Source organism: Staurois parvus, unplaced genomic scaffold, assembly GCF_062004578.1.
Source record: "Staurois parvus isolate SC_StPar_1 unplaced genomic scaffold, SC_StPar_1.0 ptg000155l, whole genome shotgun sequence".
Lineage (NCBI taxonomy): Eukaryota > Metazoa > Chordata > Amphibia > Anura > Ranidae > Staurois > Staurois parvus.
Window position 1 is genome coordinate 28,806,281 of NW_028317951.1, and position 20,019 is coordinate 28,826,299.

At 40.4% G+C, this 20,019-nt stretch overlaps 2 protein-coding genes across 8 annotated transcripts in view; one reads left to right on the forward strand and one right to left on the reverse strand.

The window, feature by feature from the left end:
• The window catches only part of B3GNT5 (UDP-GlcNAc:betaGal beta-1,3-N-acetylglucosaminyltransferase 5), a 29,713-nt gene extending 24,887 nt beyond the window's left edge, over positions 1–4,826 (forward strand). Inside the window, exon 2 of the mRNA XM_089675589.1 lies at positions 696–4,826. Coding sequence (XP_089531715.1) covers positions 875–2,029 — 1,155 coding nt within the window. The 5' untranslated portion in view covers positions 696–874 and the 3' untranslated portion in view covers positions 2,030–4,826. The remainder of the gene's footprint in view (positions 1–695) is intronic.
• The window catches only part of MCF2L2 (MCF.2 cell line derived transforming sequence-like 2), a 371,113-nt gene that overhangs the window by 151,547 nt on the left and 199,547 nt on the right, over positions 1–20,019 (reverse strand). For all 7 annotated transcript variants that reach the window (XM_089675584.1, XM_089675583.1, XM_089675586.1 and 4 more), the window contains exon 15: positions 17,980–18,068. In XM_089675584.1, coding sequence (XP_089531710.1) covers positions 17,980–18,068 — 89 coding nt within the window. The remainder of the gene's footprint in view (positions 1–17,979; positions 18,069–20,019) is intronic.

The following is a 20,019-nucleotide window of genomic DNA, read 5'->3' on the forward strand; positions in this document are numbered from 1 at the left end:
ACTTCATTGAATGAATGAACTGCAGGTCCCGACAGCCTTAGCGGCTGGGGACTTGTAGTTTTCAGTGAACTACCACAGTGCCGTGGAGAGCCGTGGTAGTTCATTGAAGCTTTCTGTCAGTATATCTGCTTGATGGTACATTCCATACTGCAAGCACATATTCTGACAGGTCTGCAGGAGACCTACATGACATCAGCGATCTACTGATTGCTGGTGCAATGCTTTCCAGGCTCCTTTGGACAAAAATAATAAATGCACGTTTTACCTGCAAAAAAAAAAATTATTATTTTTGTTCAAAAGGTGAACCTATCCTTTTGAAAAAAAATGTTGCTGTCATTGGTGTAAATTTTAAAATGTGTGAGCATGTTTTCATGAAAAACAATACCTAAAATATTTATTTATTACAGGTACTTTTATAGCCCTGTCAAATATCATTTTGTATTGACTTTTGTTTTAGATGCCATTAGGCATCTGCTCCTATTTGCTTACCTTTTTGCCAAATGAACTCTGCCATCTCTTACAGGTCATAGTCTAGTTCAGGGCAACTTTTGCATTTAGAAAGTAAAAATAGTCTGCATTCACAGTGATTGTTAGCTACTGTTTTATACATTTTAGTAGATGTACTTTAACAAAGCATAGTTTGCATGATCTAAAATGGATGTAACAAAACAGTTTATTTTTTTTTTCTATTTCAGGTGGTCTATGAATCAGATAAGAAGGCGATCGTATGGATCCTTTAAATTTGAAGAGTTGGCCTCACTCTTTCAAAAATGTTTCTTGGGTGTGTGACCCGCACATTCTTTTACAATGATCCTTTATTTTGGAGATAAGGCAGACTTTGTGAGGACTATATGAACCTGGTATAAACGTTTAAATGTACAAGCTCCCCAGAATGTATTTTGGTAGCAGGAAGTTAAGAAGATGCCAGTTTCTTCAAGTAATGGCCACTTGTTTTGTTGTGTCTTTCATGCTGATGTGGGTTCAGGATGACAATGATATTGTAAACCACATAAAATCTTACTCTTACCGATATTTTATAAACAGTTATGGTTTTGTGAATAATAGCTTGACTGTTCTGCGGGAGAAATCTGACAGTTCGGGGAACTTCAAGTACTTGATCAATAATAAAGACAAATGCCTGAAGGAGGATGTGCTGCTCTTGCTGTTTGTAAAGACCTCACCAGAGAACCGAAGACGGCGTGATGCAATTAGGTACACCTGGGGAAATGAGAATTCTATATGGTCCCAATATGCTGCCAACGTCAAGGTCGTGTTTGCTCTTGGAGTAGATAAAGACCCTGTAAAACGCAGCCTGCAACAGAAGCAGCTCGAAATGGAAAACAAGGTCCACCATGACTTGATACAGCAAGAGTTCCTGGATACATTTCATAATTTAACTCTAAAGTTCCTCCTGCAGTTTGGTTGGGTGAATGCATACTGTCGCCATGCAAAGTTTATTATGACTGCAGATGATGACATCTTTGTTCATACCCCCAATCTGATTTCATACTTGAAAGATATGGATCTAATAGATGTCCAAAACTTCTGGATTGGTAGAGTCCATCGCGGATCGCCTCCAGTAAGGAACAAACATAGCAAGTATTATGTCCCCTATGAAATGTATCAGTGGGCTTCTTATCCCGATTATACTGCAGGGGCTGCCTATGTTGTTTCACGGGATGTGGCAGCCAAAGTGTATGAAGCATCACAGACCTTAAATACCAGCTTATACATTGATGATGTTTTCATGGGAATCTGTGCCAATAAAATGGGGATTGTGCCTCAACATCACTTATTCTTTTCAGGGGAAGGTAGGGCTCCCTATCACCAGTGCATCTATAACAGGATGATGACCTCTCATGGACATGTAGATGATCTTCATTATCTGTGGAAGCAAGCCACTGATCCTAAAGTGAAAGATTTAACATCTGGCTTCTGGGGACAAACCTACTGCAAGCTGATTAACATTCTTCTTCTTTGCAGGTTTAAATATGATGGATCATATCCATGTTCTGCTGCGTGGTCTTAGTAATTTAAATGTTCTGAATACGTTTGTGGTTAATTGGCCAGTTCTGGTGCTAAACCAGGGAACTGCAAGTGAAATCACTATAGCTAAATTTTCCTTCTGTGGGCCCTATTTTCAAAGACAAACTGGGGCAAAAACAACTAAATGGATGCATGTTTACATGTCATACTTTGCACTAGCACAAGAACATCAGGAATATGATTCCTACAGGCAATACCTACACTTTGTTTTGCACAAGTTTCTATGTGTTTTGCATAAATACAAACATTCAGTGCTGTGCTACTTAAACTAAGGATATGATTGTTGGCCCAAATAGTAGGAAATTAAAATCCATTACCAATAGTGTTAATTTGAAGGCCAAAGATCTAAAGGACTCTTAATATGTTTGGGTGCAAGTAAGTTCTTGGCTTAGATGGTTGCATGATTTATCCAGTAAAATACAACACAATTCTGCATCTAACAGCAAGTTAATTTTTTATTTTAATATAGGGAATTATTATTTGCCAAAATTCTCCCTTGCCCATCCCTACCTTCACATAGCAGTATCTTGGAAATTAAAATACTTCCAGTTGCCTAGGCAAGCTTGCCTTTGGCGTAGGGTAAGATGTCCATGATCCTTTTGGAGGACACACTCATCTCCTAATATAATTTAATGTGTTACTGGATTAGAGTTTCCCCCTGAACTTCCACACTGACCTTGTTACTATGCAGCAGGGCAGCTGCTTGAAAGTGGGGATTCCTGTAGTAGCAGTGACTACTACAGTGATTCTTTAGCTTCCACAGCAAACCCACAGGTATGGCATATGCATATTTATATTGGTCCAAGCTGGAGCAATGTAACTATGCAAAAAAAAAAAGATTGTACCTGGAATTCAGGTTCAAGTTCTAACCGGTTAGATCAACAGTATTACCAACAACTGGAATTTCTTTTTAAACACAGGCAGTGTTTTGACCTGAAGTAAGCAAACTGAACTATAGTACCTAATTCCTTTGTCATATTTTATTACCAAATGTACATTTACGGTTGGAAAATGTGTTGCTTTAAAAATATAACAAGCACTAATTTTCATATGGCTTACAGAAGTGTCTGTAGAAAATCCCTGCTTCTCTTGTCGATCTGGCAGCTATTTGTGCATTGCACACTTCACAGTCCTTCCCAGACCTGCGCACAAATCTGTCTAACGTGACTGGAGAGTGAGGTGGTGGACTGCCTGCTCTGCAGTTAGGACAAAAGAAAAAACCTGTCGTCTTATTCATTTATAGAATTGCATTTTGCTTATAGTTGTATTGTTTATGGTAAACACTGTCTAACTTATCACTGAAGATTTGCTTTCTGTGTTTGGGGGCCAAAATAGTTTTCCACTATACATTCAATTTAGTCATGTCTCACACTGACATTTTAGAACTTTGCAAATTCTTCCTTGGAAGTCTTCGGCTCAGGGTTTCTCAACCAGGGTTCCATGGAACCCTAGGATTCCTCTAGGGGTTCCTTAAGCAATGAGCAATTCCTGCCTCTCAGGTCCTCAACGACACCAATGATCTTTTTAGCCATCTGTAAGGGATTCATTCTTCCCAATGACCACCAATGTAAGGATCATTCTTCCCACTGACCTTTACACTAATGTATCAAGAGTTGTAGATACAGGAATGTTTCGCAGGGGTTCCTTGAGACCAGAAAGGTATTTTAAGGGTGTTGAGAGAGGCTGCTTCAGCCTCATGGGGACATGAGGATTTGCATGTGTTGGGCTGAGAGCCTTTCTTTTCTTCCCAAAGGGGCATGTGGTGTATATTGAACACCAAGATATTGTGGAAATGTATGTTTAGCACTAATGTGCAAGTAACTGTAGCTCTGCAGTAATTACATGAGTGGCCGTTAAAACAACAAAGATGTAAACCATTTTGAATTCTCGGTAGAACAACAGGATGTTCAACGAAGTCCCGTATGCTAGTTTTAAAACTTCTTGCACTTGATGGGGTCTAATATCAAGCTTTCAGTAAAGTTTACATTTGTCTTAAAAAGCCAAAAAATCGAATTAGTGTTCCAGCATTCATTAAATGAAACGGTACCACAGATTGCACACTATCAAAGGGCTAGGCATAATCCGAGGTGATTTGTTCTTTAAAATCCAGAACAAGTTTTATGTTGGAGATATGCCACCTTTTTGTCTAGCCTATTCTTGCTTTTTTTTTTTTTTTTTATACTTGTTGAGAACTGTGCAATTTTTATAAATTTTTGTTATTTTGGTAGCTCTCTGCTTATAGGTAAAAATCGTTCTTTATTATGAATTACAGCAGGTCTGTTTTCCAAAAAATATATATTTTTATACAAAATGGAAATGATTATTTTATTCTTGAAGCTGTGAAGGCATAAAATGTAAACATTGTCTGAGCTTTTAGAAGCAATTCTTTTTGACACAGGGTTACCAGACAGTAGTTACTGTGCAGTGGTGAGAGAATTCTATGATCCATTCAGAATTTATTTGCGGCCCTGAAATTTAGAACCCATAATTCCAAAGTTTATGTTGGGATTTAATCCCCAGCTCAACATACATGTGTGGAATATAGTTTAATGGGTTTAAATATTTTGGGTTGCCACAGAGGAATCAACAGTACAAGGTGCTTAACTGCTGCTCTCAACAGCATACAGGGTCTCCAGTCAAATGGGAATGTGCAGCAAACCATTTTTAACTGTTTATTGGTATGTTTTGTTATTTATATTAACTTTTAAGTTTGCCTAAATGATTTAAGCTGTTTTTGTATTTACAAAACAAATGTTTTCAATAAACGGTCTGAAAATAAACTCTGCTTCATAGTATTAAAAATGTGTCATTTACACGTGCCAAGTGCCCATGGGTGTTCCTCAGTGTGCTTTTGTCCCCTACTGCTTTTAGCTTTGACCAAGTGAAAATGGAACAGAGCTGGAATGACATTACTAGTACACTTATCAAACACTACAGTGAGTGCAGCTTTTGTCCAATCATGTCCGTTACTCCAGTGCAAAACAAATAAGAATCCTTAAAGTGGAACTGCGCTGTATCTGAGCACCACAACCCAAAAAATGCTACTTCATTAATATTCAAAGAAAACTTGCCCATCCATCCAAGTCACCATGCTTTATTTTGCTGAGAAATCAATTTAAAAAACACCCCCTGGCATTTCTGGCAGTGGCCATCTTGAGTAAGGGCAGATGATTCATATAGCATTTACTTCTTGGAATCCATCTGCCTTTTAGCTCTCAGGCATTGGCTGAGCTGAGAACCCTCCCTCCCCTCCTGAAGACTGCTGTATGACATAATTTGCCTAGGCCTGGAAACCAAGAAGTAACTGAAGAAATGTAAAAAAAAAAAATTAAACAAATAAATATGATCCTTTCCTATCCATTTACTAATGCTAACAGCAGAAGGATTACAAATAGTCCAGGTTGAATGAAAGAGGGAAGTTCCACATTAAGACAAATACCTGGCTGTGTTTAAACCTTCATTCTCTGTGGTTCATTAAACACTTGTCATTAAAGATTTGAATACCCTGAGCCAAGTACAGCTTAGTCTCATGACGCTGGCTGGAAGCATATGTGGCCACTTGGTGGGTGGGCCCTAGCAGCAAGCAGCTGCATGTATGGGGCCCTGTTAAAAGCTATTTGCTGTGCTGAGAGCACACTCCCAGCACGGTAGCAGGCTGTGATCGGTAAGCTCCACCTTCCAGCTTTTAGAACCCTTTAAGAGCCAGTAGGTGATCGGCGCCACAGGATTAAAGTGGTTCTAAATCTTGATAGTTTTTTGGATACAGATGTGTTAGCGCTTCTAGCTTCCCATATTCCAGCTCTGCCCGGTGCTCAGACTAACAGGCTGGCAGTGCCTCTAAGTAACAAGGATCACAAGAGGAGACGTCATCACTTGGAATAGCATCCAACAACTGTTCTCTTTTTTTTATTACAAAAACATGTATAACGGCCAATGTGTTTTGGCTGTAAGGCCTTGGTCATGGCTGAAGTAAAGTGATATTACAAACTAATATTAAATCAAATGGTCACATGACCAAAAGACACAGGTGAATTAAAATGTACAACATACAAAACCCAAAATGGAATAAAATCCAATAGAAAAAATTCAGTAGAGAAAATGAGCTTGCGCATAAAACTTTGGAGCATGCAAAAATGATTTTGAAAGATCTTACTGATTAGTCTATGCATAAAGGTAAAAAACCTTCAGTGTGCAGCTCTCCCTTCAGCCCCCCCCCCCCCCCCTTATACTCATATATGCTGATAAGCATAGGTAGCCAAGCCTAAAGATGGCCATAGACAGGGGTTTTTTGTTTGTTTTTTTTGTTTTTGTTTTCTTCTATTCAGAAACGGGTGGCAGGAAAAAAAACTTAAGATCCCTTCATTCCACACAAGTGAGGTGGATGGAGAAATCCTCTACCCCCCCCCCCCCCCCCCCACCATAGGGACATTGTATTCTGACAATGGCTTGTTGCTGTCAAAATACACTGTTCAGTGGCAGCAGCTGATGATCAAGAAAAATTTTCCAACATGTCACTTTAACAGTAGCCAATCAAATGTTGCGTAGGGATGGCCACACGCTGATCAAAATTCAGCTTTTTTCTGCTGTACTAGCCAAATTTTGTTCAGTGTTTAGCGATAGGTTTCAAACAGACATGATGGATGTTTATCAAGTAGCCAATATTCATACCTTTCAACCATATCTACGGATGCAGCATTACTGCTCTACAAGGAGCAGTGGGGTAAAACTTCCGGTCTGCCATGTGTAATCCTGAGGTACGCAAAGAGGTGTGTGTGTATATATATATATATATGTGTGTGTGTGTGTGTGTCCTTTTCTGCCCCTGCACATTTTTCCAGCCTCTGCTATATATTTTTTTTTTTCCAAAAAATATGATGGAGGGGAAAGGTCATATAGACAATGGTCATTTGAACCTAGCTTCATCCTTGCCACATGGTATAGCTTTACTGTTCACCTTTTTGTATGTGCTTGAAGTCACCATCATCTGGATGCATGGAAATTTCTATTTCGTTTTGTTAGAAAATGTTCTGTTAGGAAATGCTTAATGTGGTAACATTTTGGTACCTGATACAAGGAGAAATAAGGAATCATGCTATAGCCAATGATTCTCAATAGGTGAATTTTTAGGTTTTTGATTTTATGACAAAAAAAGTTTGTAGCTTTCACCCAGGTTAAGTACTTTTATTCAAATTAGACATGTTAAAACCTAGCTTAGATAAATAGACACATATTCACAAATTATACCATTCTATAGGCAAAAGTAGGTGGCCATAATGAAATTAATAGATGTATTGCTTAAAGCATATCTGAACGAAAAAACAAATGTAATATATTGCAGCTTACCAGTCCTTTTAGATGTAGTGGCTGTATTAGTTTGTTTTTTTAGTTTTAATTTCACCTGGTTATTTAGCCAGGAACACCCTTCCTGTCTTATGCCCCATTCATACCTGTGCAGTTTGTAGCCTGCAGCTCCAATACGCTTGATATTAAATGTATTTCAATTGTGGCTGTTCAAATGTGAGCATTCATGTGTTTTTGAGCCTCATGGACTTGAATGACAGCCTGAAAATGCAGGAAGTGTTCAGGCATTTTTTAGCCTGTAGCCTTTTTCCCCTAGTGCTTTCCATTGGCTAAAACAAAAATGACTGAAGCTTGAATATATTTGGTGTTTGGGAGTTTATTTCCTTGGCCAGAATTTGTTTTTTATTCTGGGCACTGAAATTATTAAATGCTGAAGTGCTAAACTTGCCTAGCGTTTAGGTAAGTGTTTTGTTTTAAATGCCGGTAAACGCCTGTCCTGACTGCAATTTTTGTGCTTTCAGAGGAACGCTAGCTGCCTGTAAACTCTTCTAAATTACTGTGTACTTGGGCATATAGGATAACATAGAGGGGAGCTCAGAAAGCTTCAGAAAAAAAACTCCATGGCTCCTAAACATCAGTTTAGCAGCTGCAGTGTACATGAGGGTTTAGGCTGCATTCACACTTGAGCATTTTGTAGCTTGAAGCTCCAAAAAAGCTCAAACTTTAAAAAAAAAAAATCAGTAGTTCTCTCTCTATGGTGCCTGTTCACGCAATCAGGTGTGAACAGGCACCATAGAGAGCAATTGATTTTTTTTTAATTTTGAGCTTTTTTGGAGCTTTGATCATTTGAGTCTGAAGATACAAAAATGCTCAAGAGTGAATGCAGCCTAAGGGTGGCTCCTCTATCTATGAAAACTGAATGAAGGCAACCTTGGAGAACAGCACTGGCGGGGGAGAGTAGTGTTAGACGAATAGGTAGATTTATATGGACTTATGTAACCAGCAAATTAAAAAAAAAAAATATTGAGAAATCGATCAACAGGTAAAAAAACTGTTATGACCAAGAAAAACAGACTAATTTGTTAATGCTAGTGACAGACTACCTCATGCAGGGTTTTTGTTTTTGCCTGTATTAACACTTTAAGTACCTCCATGATTTATTTCTAGGTCTCGAACAGAACATCGGTAATTACATAAACTTTTGCGAGTTTTGGAATGTACTGTCTGTTTGGAAAAAAATACAGTTTTATATCTAAAAGATGTTCACTGACAGTCTTGTGATCTTTCCACCAAGCCCTATCAGTAAACGCAACTCACTATATAAACTGTACACAATTGCAGTATCTTTGTAAACATTTGACTTGCCAGGCTATCTAGAAAACCAGGACTTCAGCCTTATTTACAAGCACTCTGATCACTAATCCTAGGTGAAAGGAAAAATGTTTCTACGTGTTCTGTAGTAACTATGGAAATGAATGATGTACAGTACATTAAACATTGCTATCTTCCTTGATGAGTTCTGTGATGTACCATGTGTAAGAGAATCATAGAAAAAAGATTACATTTCTGCTGCTACCATAGATATAGTAAAACACATATTTTCATGAGTTATGATGTATAGCTAATTTTATAATAATGAAACTGTAGCTGAATTGGTATGGATAGTCTTTGTTCTCATAATTTGACAATTTAATAAATTACCAGCATTATGCAAGAAAGTAGACCACCTGATTCTCCATTGTGCATAGGTGACAGGTGCTCTTTAACAGTTTATAGTTTAAACTTCATTGCCTCTTCTATGTATGATTTGTATTTGTTTCAGTCCCAGGCACAACATGCTTCTTTTTTTCCATGTACTTCAGGACCGGTAAAACAACTTTTTTTTTTCTTCCTTGTTATCCTGACTTCTTACAGTCATGTATATTGTGTGATGGCTGTGGACTGTGCTGTCAGAATTTATTTTTTATCCAATAGAATATTAGATGTTTATCTGAAAATGTGCAGCCCAGACTCTTACAATGTACCCATGGATTTTTTTTTTTTTTCTTCTATTTGTGCCATAGACTTAAAGATAATCATACATTCACATACTTTATTAGTAAAGAGCCATGCATCTTCAGCAACCATTCTCCACTTGTCAGTGGTCATGGGTAACCTTACACGAAGTAAGGTTTAGCGGGGTCTGTCCCACAGCAGAGGCTTCACTGGCACCAGGTATCCTCATCTGTGGTGGGGTGCCCCAGGTCCCAACAAGGTGATAATTAAGCTTCAGTGATTGATGTCCAGGGTCTCCTACTCACTCCTGACCCCTGCGTTCTGTGTATTACATACTCCTGATCCCTGTGCATTACATATTTCTGATCCTTGGACTCCTCACCCCGTAGTCCTGACCAGGGGAGGACTGACCATTCAGTTTGCCCCTGGTTAGTAGGAGGCTCCATGAGATGCCCCTGGTACCTTTCATAGGGTTTTTTTGGGTGTGGTTTGAGTGTGAGCAAGGACACGGGCCCCATGATTTCCTATTGCCTGGGGGGTCCCATGAGTTATCAGTCCGCCCCTGGTCCTGACCCATTTGTTTTGTATTACACACTCCCGGCCCTTGTGCTCTGTGCCTTATGCACTCCTGGCCCCTGCACTCACACTTCTGACACCTTCAGTCTGTGCTTGATGCTCAGGTTTTATTTACCCATACCACTTGAAGACCCTCCTTTTTGTTAATGCTATTTTGCAACACCCACAATTTGTTCTCGTGCTATGTGCACCACATTTTTCTGCTTGTATTGCCAAAGGCATTTTGTCTTTATACCTTTTTGATGTCTATCTCTTGTTCTAAAACTGTGACCAATTTTTTCAGTACGTTTTGAAAACTGGAGCGGCCATGTTTTGGGGTGTGGTTAAAGTGGGCATGGTTCCACACATTTCATTTTGAAAATATGGCAACCTTAACCCAAAGGTATTTACAAACAGGTCTTACAGAAGCCAGATGTGTGGGTAATGTTTCTAGAATAGAAGTATAGAGGTTCAGTTATTTTTTTACCCTGGTGGTGGCTAAATCTGTGACCTGGTCAAACTTTTCTGGGAGCTAAGAGGACAGCTGCACAAATTTTACTCTGCCTACTTCATGCAAGTTATGGTATATTTAATAGTTGTCTAGACTGCAATTTGAAAATCAGCCCAAACACTTTTTTGTTCAATTAGCGGGTTGCACTATAAAAAAAAAAAAAAGTCCCAGTACCCCCATCCCCACACTTGATGTTGATGGGGAAATCCTGCCCGCTGAGTTACTTTATTCCGACATTGGGGGGGAGACTTCCCTGTCAGAATACAACTGGTGGCACTGGTCAATTGTGTAAAACCTGCCAGGGTGTCTGTACAGAAGTCGGTAGATTGACCTCTGCATAACCAGTCTGCCCATACATGACTTGAAATTCAGCTGGTCCCTGCTGAACTGGCCAAATTTCGTTCCATGTATGGCTGACTCAATACTCTAGCTAGTTTTGTTCAGGTGAGATGTCCTCAGTTCCCTTCTTTCTTCAAAATAATTTTATTTCCACCTACACAACACAGGCTTGCCTCCACTCACACAGTCACAAGAACAGCCAGGTTTTTCCCCCCACCCAGTAAGTTTGTCATAACATGTCAGAATCTACAGGATGTTCTGTAACAATGAAACCAGCAGCAGAAGAAGACATGCATAGACTCATCTGATAGGAATGTACTTTACCTCTGTGGTTGATCACTAATTATATTTAAACAACAGTATTTACAGTGCTGATTAGAAAACGGTTCATTACATATGATACTTTATAACACTTGTCTAGATAGTGCCCAGTGGCCCCAATATGATAATATACATTAAAGATAATAAATGTGCTGCAGCTCTTAGTATCCAATCACAATTTATTTAATATTAACATGCTTTTTTGCATTGACTTATGACTATAAGATTTAATCCTTTTTCTGTATAGTAAACTGAGTTCATATCTTGTTTTTCTTAACCATTTCCATACCGGGCACTTTTACCCCCTTCCTGCCCAGGCCATTTTTCAGGTTTCAGCGCTCACACTTTGAATGACAATTGAGTGGTCATACAACGTTGTACCCAAACTAAAATTTTATCATTTTCTTCACACAACTAGAGCTTTCTTTTGGTGGTATTTAAGCACCGCTGCGGTTTTTATTTTTTGCTAAATTAACAAAAAAAAGACTGAAAATTTTGAAAAAAAAACAAGTTTTTCTTTGTTTCTGTTATAAAAGTTTGCAAATAAATAATTGTTCTTCATAAATTTAGGCCAAGATGTATTCTGCTACATGTCTTTTGGTGAAAATAACCCAAATTAGGATGTATTTTTTAGTTTATAGGAAAGTTATAGAGTTCACAAACTATGGGATATATCTGAATATTGATCAATCCTGATGTTATGACAGCCAACCTAATTTCTTGAGGTCCAAGAATGTCAGAACAATACAGATATCCCCCAAATAACAGTCCGACGTACTTCAAAGTAGACAGTCGATGTACTTCATAGGAGGCATGGCGAGTTTTTTGAAGTTGTATTTTTTTTTTGTCATTTTTCGGAAAATGAAAAAATTTAAAATATTTTCACTTTTTTTCTTTACATACTGTCACCAGTGCAGTACAGCGTCATCATATAACTGGCATGGCGGTAATCAGGGACACTGGTGACAGTGAAAAAATATATAATTTTTTTTTTTATTTTTTTATTACATTTTTCTTTTTTTTTAAAGATTTTTTTTTTTTTTTTTTTATATTTCACCATGACCAAAGTAGTATGTTACCATAGTAACATTGTACTACTTTGGGGAAGTGATCAGTATTTTTTTTTACACAATTTGCTTATAGCAAAGACTTACTTTGCTATAAGCAAGCATTTACCTGAATGACATCGATTCACTCAGGGTTTTTTTTTTTTTTTTTTTTTTTGTGCTTAGCTGTGATTTGGCCACGGCTAATCACATGACACAGCTTGTGCATGTGATCGCTGTGACCATTCACAGCTAGCCACACTAGTATACAATGGATGGCATGAATGAAGCCATCCATTGTATACAACTGTCATGTGACCTGTGATTGGTCACAGCAGGTCATATGGTGCCAGCAACGGGGCCGGTACTCCGATCTGTCCATTGACAAATCGCGCCGCTGCACGGCTCTGCAGGCACGCAAACTGCGCATGCCCGGGAGGACGCCATATGGCATCCACCCGTAATGCTGAAGGATTTTGCCTGCCACCAAATGGCCATTGGCCAGGTGGCTAATGGTTAACCACTTCCCGACCGGCCGTTGTATATAAACGGCCGGACGGTGGCACTGCAGGGTCGGGTGGCCGTCTATAAACGGCCTCCCCGCACCCTGCTTGTGTGCGCTTCCTGGCAGCGCGCAGCACCGCGATCCGGTGCCCGCTGTGTCCTCCGGACACAGTGAAACACCGATCGTCGGACGGGACCTCTGTATGAGGTCCCGATCATGTGATCACTGATTGGCCAATCAGTGATCACATGCAAAGTAGTAAGCAAGATGTCACTTCTGACATCATTGCTTACTATGTGTGAAATCTGTGAATGATCACAGAGGTCACATGGTACAAGGCTATTCACAAAAGCCTTGTACCATGTGACAAGCTGTGACCAATCACAGCTCACTCTGTATTTCTCAATGAGTGCAGGAATGCACACAGAGAGAAAGAGAAATGATTGCTTTTACATCCTATATGGGTGTAAAAGCAATCAGTGTAAAAAAAAAAAAAAAAAATCTTTATCACCCCTCACAAGTAGTACAGTGTCACCATGGTGACACTGTACTGCTAGGGTGACAGTATGTAAAAAAATAAAAAATAATATAAAAATGTAAAAAAAAATGTTTAAAAATTATAATTTTTGCTTATAAACTAATTTGGATTTTTTTTTTTTTACTAAAAAGATAACGGAATACATTTTGGCTAAGATTTATGATGAAATATTATTTATTTGCAAAATTTTATAAAAAAAACTTTTTAAAAAAATTTTTGGACATTTCATTTACATAGCAAAAAAAATACAAATCCCAGTGGTGAATAAATACCGCCAAAATAAAGCTTTATCTATCTAAAAAAAAATGGTAAAAAATTCATTTGGGTACAGTGTTGCATGACCGCGCAATTGTCATTCAAAGTGTGATAGCGCTAAAAGCTGAAAATTGCCCTGGTCAGGAAGGGGGTAAAAGTGTCCGGTCTGGAAGTGGTTAAAGGAGCAAGAACAAGTTTTTTTTTTTTTTTGTTTTTTTTTTAATCCAGAGTGATATCTGATTCCCTATTTTATTTTTCTAGGGATGAACCTGATTGGGTATCATGGACAAAGACTAATTTTTGTCCCTAATTTCATTAATTTTCTCAATTAGCTCCTCTCAGTGAAGTCCTGTGCTTAAAAACAAAATATGGGGCTTGCCCTTTCTTACAATTTTCTGAAAATGCTAGTTGCCTGCCAGTCATTATCCTTTTGCTTCTGGGCTTTCTAGGTCACTGACTCAAAAGAAGCAAGTACCTAGTAAAGTCAGAGGAGAATTAAGAACTGTAAATCTGTATACTTGTTATTCAAGCCATATGATCAGCAGGACAATCATAACAGTGACAATTTGAGACCATGCTTTCACATTTTAGCATGGGTTTGGTATAAAAGTGGGAGACTGAAAGGTTATTCAGCTATGGAAAGCTCAGGACACCTGCTCAATATTGTATGGTAGTAATGCCTGGTAAGGTTTTCCAGATATAGACCAGCATGACTGAAATCATGAGTTGGCATACTATGATGTCTGTCTGAAGAAACCAAAAGGCTCACTTTAAAAGTTATTATGATTAAAGTGGTTCCAAAGCCTCAGCATTTACCTTAATGCATTCTATGCATTAAGGTAAAAAAAAAACCTGTGAAACAGAATGCCCCGCCTCCCCTTTTATTTACCTGAGCCCCATCACGATCCAGCGCTGTGCATGAGAGCTGTGGCTCTCCTGGCTTTGTCCCTCCTCATTGCTCAGATCAATAGCAGTGGGAGCCATTTGTTCCGGATCCTGTCAATCAACTCCAGTGATGAGGAAGTGAGGGATGGGGCCAAGTCCCACTGTCTGTGTCAATGGGTGCAGCAGCCGGACTTGGGAGCAAGCCCACATGTGTTCCCTCAAGGGAATCCACTTCCTATTGGGGGCACCAGCAAGAGAGGAGGAGTCAGGAGTGCCGGCCGGGGACCCAAGAAGAGGAGGATCGGGGCTGCTGTCTGCAATTCTATTGCGTAGAGCAGGTAAGTATAGACATGTTTGTTATTTTTTTCCTTTATAACCACTTTAATCTGTCCCCCTAGAAATCTTGTGTTTACTTTTTCTTTCACTGCTGACATTTCCAGCAGTGTAAAAGGCTCTATTTACAGCTGATCTTACCTTCTGTGCTCCTCCTTCTACCCCTGATGCTAGCAGCTCACAAGACAGCAGCAAGGGAGGTCTTGTGGTTTTCCCCAGACTGATAGCACTGACACTGGGAGTGTCCCTGCACTGACACAGTGACAGCAGTTAGTATAGTTTTGCAGAGTTCGGAAAGCTGTTTGTTTGTAATGTGGCTTTCTAAATTATGCGTCAACCAAGCCCATTTTGAGCGCCCATTTGGAAAGGTACTCACATTGCATGTGAAAGACTTGGCAGAACATCACAAGAGTGACAGCTCTGCAGCCACTAGGAATACTACCATCACAAGTAAGGTACTACTTCCTGCCTGTGTTCCTCTGTACAGCATGCTGTGCGAGTGCAGCTCACTGCACTAATGCTGCATCTGAAGGAACTCCCGTGCATGTGCCAGAGTGATGTCCCCTCCGCTCAGCCAATGACAGTGGCTGGTGTTCAAGACCCAGAAGCTGGCCGCCCAAAGATGGGAGTGCCAGGAACCGTGCATCCCTGGATTTTAGGTGAGTATAGCCCCTCTCTCGAACTATGTAACTCACAACTATATTCAACATTAAAGCCGTGTATGCAGAGCATTATAAAATACTCCAGACTTTGGACTATCCACACACCCCTCAAACCCTTTGATTAGATGTAATTAGATCAGCAATAAGAGATGTTCTCCATGGCTGCATATGCGGTCCAATGGTCACGGCTGATCAGTTTCACTGGCCACACCCTGCTGCCTCAGAGGTGTATGACCTTGCTCTGTGACGTCTATCTTCTTTCTATTGAATGGGTCTCAGTCACTGTTGAACCGATACAGATTCTACACCACCAATAATGCAATTGAGGAATTGCAATCTTTTCAGCTGTATAGCTTTCTGTGAACAGTATTCAATACTCACTGAATATCTGTTGAGCACTGCATTATAGTATATCCCAATATACTGTATAGAGTGCATATAGCGGCCTTTTTTCTATAGCTATGTATTTACCATGGTCTTTTAATCTGTAAATTTCATAATAGACTTTTTAGGGGACAAAGTTCCATTCATTATTTGTGATTATTATTTGGAGTGGGAATTTTTTGTTGGATAAAAGGGATCTACAGAAGAAGCAGTTTTTTTTTAAGCTAAAATTTAATATATGATATACCAAAGACTGCAAACTTGAGTAATGTTTTTGAGGCCTTGACTTTTTCTCTTGTGACTTTTGCGTATACCGTTTTGTAATTTTTTTCTGTAAATATTTGCATGCACCCCTTTTCTCTTTTCATTAAAATATTTTAATATCAAAACGTTGAACCTCTGAATGCTGTATTTAGATTGTGACAGAGTTTGTTTGGTTACAGAGTGAACTGGGCAGAAAACTCTGGTGGCTATTGGACTACACAGCCATGCTTAGACACACTGGGGTAGATCTACTAAAACTGGAGTGCGCACAATCTGGCGAAGCTCTGCATGGTAGCCAACCAGCTTGTTCAATTAAACTTCAACAATAAAAACGTGGAAGCTGATTGGTTTCTATGCAGAGCGGCACCAGATTTTGCATTTTCCAGTTTAAGAGCCAGTTCACACAACAAAAATACACTCCACATGCGTTTTTACTTACGGTTCACACCACATTCTGTTCCGGTGCATTTTTGATGTGTTTTGCTGTGTTCCAGTACAGTTCTATGCAGAAAAAATGCAACATGTTCTACTTTTTTTTAACTGCACTTGAACTGACTACACTGGTGTGAACTAAAGCCACTGGACTACATAGAAAACACTGTGCATGCATTTTTGGTGCAGAAAAAAAATGCACTGGATTGCATCTGCTGTGAACCAGTCCTTAGTAAATCAACCTCATTGTAACAGTGGTCAAAAGTCAAAGTGGCCCAAGATCAAAGTGGTGGTAAGACTGAAAAATGGGGGTTGTTCATACAATGCCTATTTGACAAATATCTATTTCTCTGACTTCAACTAGACTAGTTTAGTAATTTTCCATCTTCAGGCATATGTTATTTTTCTGTTGTTTCTCAGACTAATAAAATAACTGATAACTGTGCTGGATTTGTTGCAGTTGTTTTGTAACAAGGTTCAGGACTCATCGGACATCCCTGCGTGTAGAAGGGGCGCCAGCAAAAGCTAAGGACACAATAAGTATATGCTGCTTAATTAAGGTGTGTAGATTAATTTACCCTGAAATCTATACAGGGTGTGAATACAACTAAATGACACCTTCCCTGCTGTTTCATATGTTGGCTTTGTGTCATGACTGCCCAAGGCCTCTCACAGCTTTGGCCCTAATTTTCAGTTTCTATTACTAATGCTCACTGTTTAGTCCTTGTGCACAGGGCTGTATATAATTAGAGCAACTAGTACACAGGATCTAGCTGGCAGCAAGATCCTACATAAAGAGTGCTCTTCCATTTGAGCAATGTTTACATATACACAGCATAAATGGCCCTGTTTACTAACACATGGGTGGCTTCTTCCACCTATGGTTCTATCACTGCTGGGATGCAGGCGGCTTCTGAAGGAAACCACCTAGCATCCTTCTGTTGCTAGGAATTAGCCTAGCAAATTTTATTTTCAAATTTTGACCAGTAAACGTGCAGGAAACATAACATTTACCCTTTTATAAATAGAGCAGAAGTTTACAGTGAGCAACTTTTCCCATTTGAAGAATAGACACTGGCTAATGTAACAGAATATTTTTTACACCCAGCGAATGATTGTCAAAATATATTTTACATATAGTGTGGAAGTTCAGCAAAAGTACGAGGAATCCTTTCTAAATATGCCTCTATGAATAGCTTACAATCCTTCCCTATGTGGCTAAATTGTTGTGAGACACAAGAATTACACCAAGCCAGGGACAGCTTTCTTTAGTGGCCAAATGCAAATCTTTTTACTTCACACATTAACAAGCATTCTTGTAAAAATGTACAAGTGATTATTAATGACTGTAAACACTGCAATAAGAATGACATATGTGCTCCTGGATAATGCACTGTACTTTTCCCTTTAATCCCTGTGTGTTAAGGAGGCAGGTAGACATGACACATCACCCTGAGTGCTGTACAATAAAAAGAAATAGGACATTTGCTTAGATGTTATCATTCTACCTATTCTTTTGAAAATAAAATCTAAAAGTTTACTGAAATTCCTTAATGTTTTAACAGTACACAAAAATACATGGAACACTTGCTTAGATGTTATCTTACCTTTTTCTTGTACAAAGATTTTCCTCACTTTCACTCATCACTAGTGATCTACTAGTTCCACCTTGACTTGCTTCATGCATTACTTCAATCTAAAATGACAAGCAAATAAAACAGCTGCAGGTAATATAGTCAAAAATTCTCAGCAGCATAGCATCTTTAGGCCTCTTTCAGCAGGTGTTATGACCGGGTCCGTCTGTCAGTTTTTCAGGTGAACCTGATTGGAAGGGCCATTCATCCCTATGGACAGGCAGGTGTTAACAGACTTGTGTCTGTTTACACCGGCCTACCTCCGGGTCTGATCAGACCCACTAAGAAAAAAGTGGGAAAGGACTCTGTCCTCGTCTGTTTAGGCAGAGCGGATCAGAGGTAGCTGGGTGTAAACAGACAGCAGAGTCTGTATACTCCTGACCACCCATAGAGCACAGTGAGCTCTCCCTATGTCCGCTCTGCAGAAATGGAGCAGACAAGGATGTGTCATCTACCCGCTCTGTTCCAATCAGTAGGGAATCAACTCACAGATCCCCTGCTGATCACAACCGATTCTTCCCCTTGTGAAAGTGTGCATAATAATTAAATCTGTGTGAATATTTTTAACTAAAGCTGGGTACACACAATCCAAATGTCTGCCTGTTCAGCAGGAACCAGCCAACATTCAGACCGTGTGTACAGCTGTCCTTCTGCAGAAGCAGGTCTAAGGACTGGCTTTTGTTGAAGGGAAATGCTGGAAAATCAGCATCTGATCAGTGTTTGCAGCCAATGGCTGTGCACTGATTAATGTGTTCTGGCGGGAAGAGGGGTGGTGAGTCCCTCTATCACAGCGGTTCTCAACCTGGGGGTCGCACGACCATTTCACAGGGGTCGCCTAAGACCATCGGAAAACACATATTTCCGATGGTCTTAGGAACCGAGACACTGCTCCTGTCTCAGGCGATCTGTGGGCGGGATTATATGCTGCCCCTGTAACCTGGCCACACCTCCGGGATCACTCAACAGCTCCGCCTCTTCGCCGCTGATTGGCCACCGGAACTGTAGCTCAGGAGAGGCACACAAGCGGCCAATCACCGGCGAGGAGGTGGAGCTTGGAGAGGAGGAGCCGAGCGGCAGCGCGCGGAGATCGAAGAAGATCGAGGGAGCTGCAGGAGCGAGTGAAGAGAGAGGCCAGAGAAGGAAGACAGCTGACAGGTAAGTGCAAATTTTGCTGCTGCAGCCAGGTATGCTGGCTGTAGATGGGAGAGGGAGAGAGCGAGCCCAGGCTGGAGCAGGAGTCAGCAAGGTAAGTATCATTGGTGTCAGTGGAAGGGATAGTGCCCCATCATTTGTGTCACTAATACCAACGATGGGGCACTATTCCTCCCCCCACTGACGCCAAGGATGGGGCACTATTCCTCCCCCCACTGACGCCAAGGATGGGGCACTATTCCTCCCCCCACTGACGCCAAGGATGGGGCACTATTCCTCCCCCCACTGACGCCAAGGATGGGGCACTATTCCTCCCCCCACTGACGCCAAGGATGGGGCACTATTCCTCCCCCCCACTGACGCCAAGGATGGGGCACTATTCCTCCCCCCCACTGACGCCAACGATGGGGCACTATTCCTCCCCCCCACTGACGCCAACGATGGGGCACTATTCCTCCCCCCACTGACGCCAACGATGAGGCACTATTCCTCCCCCCACTGACGCCAACGATGAGGCACTATTCCTCCCCCCACTGACGCCAACGATGGGGCACTATTCCTCCCACTGACGCCAACGATGGGGCACTATTCCTCCCACTGACGCCAACGATGGGGCACTATTCCTCCCACTGACGCCAACGATGGGACACTATTCATCCCACTGCCATCAGTGATGGGGCGCTAGTCCTCCCACTGCAAAATTACAGTTATGAAGTAGCAACGAAAATAATTTTATGGTTGGGGGTCACCACAACATGAGGAACTGTATTAAGGGGTCACGGCATTAGAAAGGTTGAGAACCACTGCTCTATCAGAACACAAAAGCATAGTAGGAGAGATTGCTGTACTAACATTTGTTAG